This window comes from Venturia canescens, chromosome 7, assembly GCF_019457755.1.
Source record: "Venturia canescens isolate UGA chromosome 7, ASM1945775v1, whole genome shotgun sequence".
Taxonomy (NCBI): Eukaryota; Metazoa; Arthropoda; class Insecta; order Hymenoptera; family Ichneumonidae; genus Venturia; species Venturia canescens.
Window position 1 is genome coordinate 10,165,807 of NC_057427.1, and position 9,373 is coordinate 10,175,179.

At 38.4% G+C, this 9,373-nt stretch overlaps 2 protein-coding genes across 7 annotated transcripts in view; one reads left to right on the top strand and one right to left on the bottom strand.

Annotated features, from left to right (window-relative positions):
• Positions 1 to 1,806: 1,806 nt before the first annotated feature.
• IntS12 (Integrator 12) lies at positions 1,807 to 7,280 on the bottom strand. 3 transcript variants are annotated; one of them, XM_043423839.1, is made up of 5 exons: positions 7,142 to 7,280; positions 3,477 to 3,626; positions 2,770 to 3,135; positions 2,495 to 2,567; positions 1,807 to 2,410 (listed from the first exon to the last, which is right to left on the bottom strand). In XM_043423839.1, exons 2-5 carry the CDS (start codon positions 3,501 to 3,503, stop codon positions 2,136 to 2,138), a joined length of 741 nt encoding a protein of 246 aa, XP_043279774.1. In that variant the 5' UTR covers positions 3,504 to 3,626; positions 7,142 to 7,280; the 3' UTR covers positions 1,807 to 2,135. The 3 variants fall into 3 exon arrangements, with proteins under 3 accessions (XP_043279774.1, XP_043279773.1, XP_043279772.1); XM_043423838.1 differs by having other exon boundaries at positions 3,477 to 3,637; positions 7,142 to 7,265; XM_043423837.1 differs by lacking the exon at positions 7,142 to 7,280 and adding an exon at positions 4,814 to 5,048.
• The window catches only part of lgs (legless), a 10,595-nt gene continuing 6,131 nt past the window's right edge, over positions 4,910 to 9,373 (top strand). Inside the window, exons 1-3 of one of the 4 annotated variants that reach the window (XM_043423821.1) lie at positions 4,910 to 4,955; positions 8,083 to 8,743; positions 9,238 to 9,373. The exon at positions 9,238 to 9,373 is cut by the window's right edge and continues 76 nt beyond it. In XM_043423821.1, coding sequence (XP_043279756.1) covers positions 8,422 to 8,743; positions 9,238 to 9,373 — 458 coding nt within the window. In that variant the 5' untranslated portion in view covers positions 4,910 to 4,955; positions 8,083 to 8,421. Of the gene's footprint in view, positions 4,956 to 6,299; positions 7,057 to 7,558; positions 8,744 to 9,237 lie in introns of those variants that run through there. The other 3 variants (XM_043423822.1, XM_043423824.1, XM_043423825.1) reach the window with 3 other exon arrangements.

A 9,373-nucleotide genomic window follows, 5' to 3' on the forward strand; every position in this document is an offset into this window, starting at 1 on the left:
ATTTCTTTTTTTCCTTCTCTTTAATATATTGAAATTTATAAAAATTTAGTAAAATTAATTTGCCAATTTTTCGTACTCTCTGGCCTATTATATGCTGATTGACGTACACGCGCGGAAGAGAAGAAATCTAATCGCGCGTGCGCACGCATTCGTATATATCTGTAATTATTATATGTATATTCTCTCAAGCCCTTACGAAATCCTCAAAATTCGAATATATTGTAAGAAAGATATAAAAACAAAGGAAACGACCTTCGACCTTACAAGTAGTCTGTATAACCTGTTGAGAGAGAGAGAGAAACAACAGAGGGGGGGGGAGGGGATAGATGGCGTACAAAAACCGGAAGTCATCTTGGCAAGTATTTAGAGTTTTTGCGGTCACGATTTTTGCGTCCAGTAGACTTTTAAAACACACGAATGAGCAAGATAAAAAATACAAATGCATAAACACATACATAAACACAAAGGAATAAAGAAAAAGGATTTGATCGACCATATTGTGTCTCCGTGTTCCATCCAACTCGTAATCGAAAAAAAAGCAGGGAAAAAAAAGGGAGAGTGGCAAAAACTCGTCAATTGCACTTGTAAAGAATTTGTATCTTAATCGAATATTTTGGGACTTTCGTGAACAAAAGAAATAGTAACGTGTGTTTTAACGCCAGTCCGTAAATTTAAGGAGTTATTCACACGAACACTTGAAGCAAACAGTACACACTCTCCTATATAGGATAAGCGAGAAGAAGAAAGAAGAGAGACAAACGGAGATAGCAAGAAACGGCATGGATCGAGGATCGAAGTTGAGCGAGTTAAAAATATTATTTCATTTCGCGTTCGTCCGAAAATAAAATTTTTCATATACTTGCCTTCGTTAAGGCCCTCGAGGAACTTTTGAGACTAATTAGATGAGGCCGAATTAGCGCCGTTTCATGTAACAAGAGGTAAAACGCGATTTGAAAAAAAAAAAAAAAAAAAAAAAACAAACGAAAGACGTATCGTGTGTGAGCGGCTGTGGATTTTATTATTATAGATATATATGCATATATATACCTGTATATGAGGCTGGTCCATCGTCAATCTTTTGCTTCCCAAGCCACCCGAAAATTGACACTAAATCGTTTTGACCTGTTTTTTCATGCAAGCAATTAAAAAATATTCACGTTTTGCCGTGTTCAACATTCCAAAGGCTACAACCACGTCAGCCGAATTTTATCAATAACGTAAAAAGTTTGTCGTGAAAATAATTCATTTTTCTATAGAATTCTATGAAGGCTATGCAATATTTCAGGATTTCTAACGGAATTTCAAACTTAATACAAAGGAATAGAGAGAAAAATTGGAGTGATTGAAATTCAGAAATTCGGCATTCGACTTCGCAAATTCACCTAATTTGTGTGCGAGTGGCCGGAAGAAAAATATTGTCAAATCTGTGAATGGACGATTCTAATAGTGTACGGATACAAAAGAAGAAAAACAAAACGATAACGGTAATACTTTTGTACGCGTGTGCGTGTGCAAAAATGTATTTTACGCGAATCCATTGTAAATAGAATTCGATAAATTTCTTCCCCACCCCTGACCCAGAAAAAAAATTAGATCGTAAGTCATGAGAATACACGAAATATACACGAACACGAAAAATTGAAAAAGAAAAGAAAATAATGACTCTTGCCAAAAATTTTCAACGGGACGTAGGGACAAAAACCCAACAGAACAACAATTGAAGGAAAAAATCGCGAAAAATATATTGGTATTATAACAATGACTGTTGTTGATTTGACGTGATCAATAATCCTTTCCGCAATAATATCGTTTTTTCATTTAAATAAGAAAAACAATGCTTTATTATCGTTTAGTACAAATAATTGTCAAAAAAACGATCGATTATTTCGTTGGAAAAAAAATCTGTACTGCACATCTGTGTCAAAATCTATCGATACACTTTTCATCGAACGACAAAAATGATAAAATATATAATTATACAATTTTATGTGGCATCGACAAAAAAAACATTTGATAAAAAAATTACTTGCTCCACGTTTTCATTATTTCTTCTATGTGTTTACGTACGTGTATATATTTTAAAAAGTCTAATTACGTAACGTAATTGTGATTCGTATATAAAAAAAGATTTATCATTAGTCTGCGACGCCTTTCGTTTTGTGAGACTTTTCCTGTGAACTTTTGCCTGAAGATGACGAGCTCGACGAGTGTTTGCCACTGCTGTTCGCGCTGCTACTTCCACCGCGCTTTTCTTGCTTACTTTTTTTTGACATGTCCTTCAACCTACGATCACCTGCGATGATGTGAATATTCGGCTTTGGCAAACTGTTCCCCAAACTTGAATTTCCAGCCCCGTTTAATGACTGCGACTGACTCGAAGGATTTTTATATTTTTCCGTATGCTTCGAACCTGCCGAATCCAATGTCCAATTATTAATGCGCTACTCACTCAGGGAACACAATTGCCCCATCTGATTCACTCTTCGTTACTTACTTGTACTAGATTTTTTCGGTTCTTTCGATTTTCCTTCCGTTACAGTTTTTGGTGAGTTTCTTTCTTTGGCAGGCTAAAAATGAGGTGAAAATTTGAAATTTCATCTCGATCGCGCGAATTTTTTCATGTCCATGGACAAATTTTAGTAGTTTTATCATGTTAGTTTCTTGTGTTCCCCAAATACTTAAAGAACTAATGCAGATGGAGTTGGTTATTTTCAAATGGTGAATTCAGGTTATCACTCAAGCAAAATTAGAAGTAAACGTAATACTTGCCTGATGAGATTTCAAACAATTGGAACAATACCAAATGAGACGCGGGACATCAATTTGCGAATCTTGAATCGGAGGAACGTGACATTCTTGATGATACAGAGAATGGCAGTCGACGCATTCTACCAGCCTATTCCTTGCTCCGACATCCATGCCTTTGCATATCACACATGTCAGATCGTCTTCCAATATTTCCAGTGCGAGGTTATCATCGCTTTGCAAAATATCAGGAGGGGTATCTCGCGAAACTCTATCCTCTGGTGATCCGCTTTTGCTAGATTTGCTTGAATGCTTTGAACTTGAACTTTTACTTTTCTTACTGCTGCCACTGCTACTGTGATCACTCAGTACAGGCTCTTCCATTGTGTACTGTCAAACATTTTCATTATATTCAAGTCAGAGAAACAATAACAGAATTCATTTTAATCAATGATAAATGCTCTTGAAAATATTCGAAGGTTAGACTTTCGAGGGACTAACTTTGAATTTTGAATAAAAAAAAATTCGATATATTTTGTAACATCCATGTAAAATAAAATTCTTATGAAATTAGCGGTACAGAAGATACTTAAACAAGAATTTAAAAAATGAATTTAATCTATAATAAAAACTGTTTTGCAAAATCCAACAAAATGTGTTAAAAAAAAACCGTTCTGAACTAAAAATACTCGTTTATTGACCTTTGCATGAACGTTAATAAATGTTCTTACTTTTTTATGCAAAACGTTGCAGAGCATTTTCGTAAGACCATATTTCTGCTTAATCGCTTCATCCAAAAGACTTCGCAGCTGATCGGCCGAATCTTTGTTTGACGAATGCAACAATCGTAAGCCCTGGATGAATTGCGGATCGGGTTCAAGCTGCGACATGGCTGTTTGTTAATACTTAATTGTTTATTACAACAATGGGCATCCCTTGTTTTGCCGGACCAGAGAAACTTTTTGGAGGTTATGTTTTGCGGCCATGTATTTTACCATTACGTGGTATTTTTGTCTTTTACGTAGAAAAAAGGTAAAGCAAACGCGTGCTCAAAGATTTCATTTATCTCTCAGAAACTCCGTAAAACTCTATTATTTCCGAATTAATCAATTTTCCAACCATTTTTCATTCAAAAATAATGACACAATATAAAAGGTATTAGTTATGTTTTAGGTTCTACAAACGAGCCCATGGGCCGGCCTAGAAGAAACATAAAGACAAGCCTTCGAAAAGTTCAACACGGGCTGAGTGTACATGTTTAACTTGTTACGATTCGTAAAACAAAACTCGGGGGTAAATAACGTATAATTGTAATGAAATTAAATGACCAATCTTTTTAAAATGAAATTTTTTCCAATGTAGACGTATAATTTATTTCAATTCAGAATAAGGATTTAAAAAAACGAGAAAGGTAATTTTTTAGAATCGTGTTGTTTTTTGTTAATCATTCATTGTCAAATTGAAATATGAATTATCGATAACATTTCAAACTATAAAATTTCGCGAATTCAGTCGGTTGTGTCGCGGAGGCGCTTTTCTCGAAGAGTCAAACGCGGGAAGATTCCGACTTATCCTACAAAACTCAACCAAAATTCCACAGTTATTTAACGTTTACATATATAGCGAATAAAAAATTTCAAGATTTCATAATGAATTTGGGATGCATCCATACGGGTAACGGATAAGTGTCAGTCCGATGCACTACATATAGATATAAATTACGAGTGCAACGACGTCACGGTCATGAGCAATCTCGGAAGGTGTCGCACTGTCGCGCGCCGTCCGTCGAAGCAGGAACCAGCAAATGTCGCTTCAGCGACGCGAGAGTGCCACGCCGTGAAATTAGGGATCTAAAACACGACTCCATACTTTGTGAATGCACACATGGCTCTCGTATACAGACACGTCGAAGTCGTAATAGGTAAAATCTGAGAGTAATCCGAAAAGTTTACGGGGATTACGTGTCAAATCCCGCAGATTCTATCGAAAAGAATCTACAACAAGTATCAGCTGATGGATCAATATCGTGCTAATATGTTCAAACTCAATCTGTTTTTCTCTAACTTGCCAAAAAACCGTTCAAAGATTTTTTTCCGTCACATCCGCGTATCATTTTATTCAGAATATCTATATATTCGCAGCGAGTGCTCGGAACATAGCGTCGAACGTAGTTGTGCCGGGATTCTCTCGTGTCTCTTGATATATGTGTGGTTGGTATAGAATCGCTGCCGTTCTGCCATCGACCCTCCGCGTTCTATACATGTTTACATATACTACATATTTTTATGAATCTATATATACATATATATATATATTATTACGAAGAATTCGTAGCGGCACCCCCCTAATCATCGCGAGAACTCGTCCCACGTCTCCTTTGCCCCTCGCTCTCTTCGAATGACGATCCGGCTGTCTCGGTCTCGAATCCTAAAAATAAACATAGTCTATTTTCCGACCTCGTTATATATGTATGTACACAACGCGTAAACGAAGCAAAGACCGCGAGATATATATCGAGGAATTAATCAAACAAGTCCCGCTGATAATAGCAACATCATTTGCATCATTCTCCGAAACGAAATAATCGTGTGCGATGTATTTGTATTCGTATTACGAATATTAAATCGTCGTAGTACATTATCTATGCACAGATATAATTTATTGATGTGATGTTTATCACGAAGAAATTGATATACGATATTGGATAATAACCAATAATAACGCAGTATAAAATGAGAAGTATTTTGAGCAATTCATGTTCGTTCGTGTTCGATCTATATAACACACCGATTATATATACTCCTAATGAGATCTTTTAATCTTTTTAGTTTTAGTCGTTGCAGATAAATTACGAATGATTTCGTAATTTTCGAAATCATTTGAAATAAAAATGTACGTTAGTTATTTTTTCTCTATACATTTCACGAATACGATATTTTGGAATTGTCCAAAATCTCATTTCTATTGTTATCTTGAGGATTAACGAGTTTCTTCGATTGAGAATGGCTGACTAAAATTGTTTAGTTGCGAGAGGCGATAATAAAAGGTTTTGGCTTATTGAATAAATGGAATTTGAAGAAAAATATAAAACACAGCCGTTTATATATATACATATATAATTGAATACAGCTCCGATCGTGGGTCGATCTAAGAGAGCGTGAACGTTTCTCGTCCGGATTGCATACGACAGAGACAGCGTCGTCGCGCGGCCAAAAGAAGGAGCGACGGGGCGAGGAAGCGAGGCGGAGGGTAAGAGGGTGGAATTTAACCAAAGAGAGACCAAAATAGTGAGGCTGGCTGCTGGTTACGGCTGCTGCAACTTGCAAGAGCTGTGAGCAGTGCAGCCCGCTCAGAGGACGGCAAGGAACGAGGTAAAAGAGATTAAGGCGCGGGGAGGGGGGGGGGGGGGTGACTGCCTGCGCAGGGCACGGGGCAGATAGTCAGGTACGGCTGTGTCACCGTAGCTCTTTCTCTTTCTCACTCTCGGACTAGTTTTGTCTTTCTCACGCGAGAAGCAAAAGCAATGGCGGTCGTCCTCGTTTAGCGCATTAAAACTTACTTTTCTCTCTCTTTCGTTCCCCCTTATCGCTTGCCCCTTCCCCCGACAATATCCAGCGCCGCGGCGCTTCAACTTTCGACTGGCAGTTGGCAGCCGTGCGTAAAAGAAATAAATAATCAAAGCGCGACCATGAAGTGACAAATAAAGTTGGTGGAAAACGTAGTGAAAGAAAGAAAGAAAGAGAGAAAGCACAAGAAGTATATAATAATGCTCGACATAGCGACAGGGAGGATCGAGATTTTTTTTCAAGTGTAAATGATTTTACCGACGTGTAATTAACGTTGCAAACTTGGCAAAAGACAAGCACGCACACGCACTCATCTACAGACACGCACACACGCACGTATATACGTAGAGCCGGATTCGAGCGATGCGTATGTTTTGGGATAATCGGAGGGGTTTGATGGGCACCAACGTGAGCAACTATCTGTGAGGGAAAACGTGGTCTCTCTCGGCAATTATATTTTATGTACCGAGAGAGAAAGAAAGAGTGAACAAAAAAAGAGCGAAGAAGAGCGTGAGTGGAAGAAAGAGGGAGAGATAGTGACGCGGGTCGAGCGCGAGTTTATCCCTCTCTTTCTCGATATCCTTGCCGTGTGCGCGCTTGCTGTGTTGTGTGGTTAGGGGGGTAGGATTTTTTATTTTTTTTTTCAACCAAGTGTGCGCGTCAAGTGTGTGCGTGTGACTCCGTAAAGTACGTGAACGGGGTATGCCACACTATGAAGTTGCGACGTTGCTGTGGGTGACATTTGGTCCATTATACATATAATATACATATATATACACACACATATATTTTTTCCGACTCAGATAATTTTCACGATCCAAATTCTTTACCTTTCCGCACCCCCGATCGTTGTGCGTGCCTTTATCATCGCCAATTATACTTCGAACACTTTAGTTCGATTTTCCGTTTATTTTCCACAATTCTTTTGCTATTCAATCGACGCGTATAAAAATATATTACATTTCCCGGTTTTAACTACGGAACACAAAAAACGGTTGCAAAGCGAAGTGTATACATTTGATTCTTTTGGAAAAACGCATCTATCGCCTGGGGTGGCGTGCGCGTTGTTTTTGTTGTTTTTTTTTCACTTTTTTGTGGGGGGGTGAGGGAGAAAATTTTCCGCGTATGCGTTTGATAAAAACGAACTGATGCAAGTTAACGAACCGATCAAATGAAATAACTCCGGGTCGGCGAATCACCTGGAGAATTTTACCCGCTCAAAGTCACGCACTTGGTGTGGCGACGTCGTGCGAGGCAAGAAGACGCAGAGAGAGAGAGAGAGAGAAGAGAATGAGCGAACGGAGTCGAAAAGTGGGGGAGTTATAACAAACAAATTTACGGCCATGCCTCCTTGCTCCATCAGATTAATCGCGATTCCGCGTATAATCCAGTTTTAACGTAAAAAACGATAATTTTGTGCGTTATACTTCGTGCGTTTAACAGTGCTCACTACAATCCACCTGCAGCGAAAGTGCAAAAAACATCGAAATCCGTAGAAATTTTTGTACGAAATCAGCGCTTTTTCCTCTTTATACGGATCTTTCCTCGAACCATCCGAAGTACCAAAAATTCTGCCCCGAACACACTCGGAGTAACAAAAAAACGGAGTTTCATTCTTGTTTTGTCGTTTTTGAGCCTGTTATACCCCGATACAGCGTTTAACCTATCTTTCTCGCCCGTATTTCCCGGACGAGGGAATATGAAGTTTACAAGTATACTCGCGAATTTGTTCGTATTATTAGTGGCTTTTCGTTCTTTCGCGTGTTAACAGATATTTATTTTGGTGCATAAACTCGAAAAATCTTAGAGAAGCGTTAAAAATACGTGGCTCGACGAAATTTTTGACAAGTCTCAACAAAGACGCTCGTGTACCTTCAATAATTGAAAAAAAGAGACTCGACGGACATTAATATCTTTTAATCCCATTTTCAGTATTTTTGTGTTCCAAAAGTGTTCGAAAATTGAGCGGACGATTAGATGGAGTTCGAAATGAACAGTGCACCACAGGGACGTAAAAAAATTTGAATTGCTCGGAAATTATAGAAGGACTACACGCGAAGGGGAGGGAAAACGCGGAGGGAATGCGAAAATTCGGTGATAGTCAGCTAACATGAAAACAGAGAAGAAGAACAACGAACCAAGCTGCATGACAAGCGCGGTTATAAAGGAAGAGCCGGATTCCGAAACGGTCAAGATCAAAGAGGAAAGCGGCGGATTAAAGAACGAGGATGCTAGCGGCGAAGAGAACGTCGATTGTCCAAGGGATACCACTCTGGATCCTAGTAACGGCGAGGCTAACATGCCTACCGATAGCCAAAACGGACCTCCTAATCAGTCTATATTGAATAACGTTAAACAGGAGAACGAGCATAACAATCCATCCGACGAGTTACCAGCCGGTATGAAAAAAAGACTTGAAAGAAGCAAAAAAAGTAAAGCCAAAATTTGTAGCCCTATTTTCGCGCCCTAAGAAATTGAAGTCACACCGATTATTGTCTATGCACTTCCGAATGAAATAGTAGTACCCCATTGAAATTAACCAAAAAATAGTATGGAAAGTTTTTGCTGCCATAAATGTTGACAGCAGTTTTGTATTTTTATCATAAACGACATAGAAAGTAAATAATGACATTGAAAATTACCTTCAAGAGTCAATGAAAACGTAGGAGATATAGATTTGTTTTGAATGTTTTTCAATACCACGGGACTTCATCGTTAATGAACGAGATTGACAATTCTTGCAGTGGCTCCAATTTCTCAGAGTGTACTATTATATTGTTTTGTAGAATAGTATCATATTAATTTCGTACGTTTACAGGGTAAACGTGTTTTGAATGGAGAAAAAAAATAATTGGAAATTTTTTTGACTCTCGTAGTACGGTTAGCAGTTGTATTAAAATTATGATTTCTGTGTTGTTTTTTACAGATGGTATACAACCTTTGGTGAGCAACGTGCTCGGTAAACAAATGGGAAGCGGAGCAGGAGGCGGGGAGGCCCAGTACATGCAACAGCAGAGTCAGATATTTGTATTCTCAACAACTCTGGCAAACAAGGGAGCTGA

Bases quoted from the DNA above. Each gene is read 5' to 3' on its own strand.
- IntS12 (XM_043423837.1), bottom strand. From the start codon at position 4,858: ATGATACGCGGATGTGACGGAAAAAAATCTTTGAACGGTTTTTTG. The intron at 3,136-3,476 runs GTAAGAACATTT...AATGTTTGACAG, and splicing joins GCAACGTTTTGCATAAAAAA to TACACAATGGAAGAGCCTGT. The intron at 2,411-2,494 runs GTAAGTAACGAA...TGGATTCGGCAG, and splicing joins ACCGAAAAAATCTAGTACAA to GTTCGAAGCATACGGAAAAA.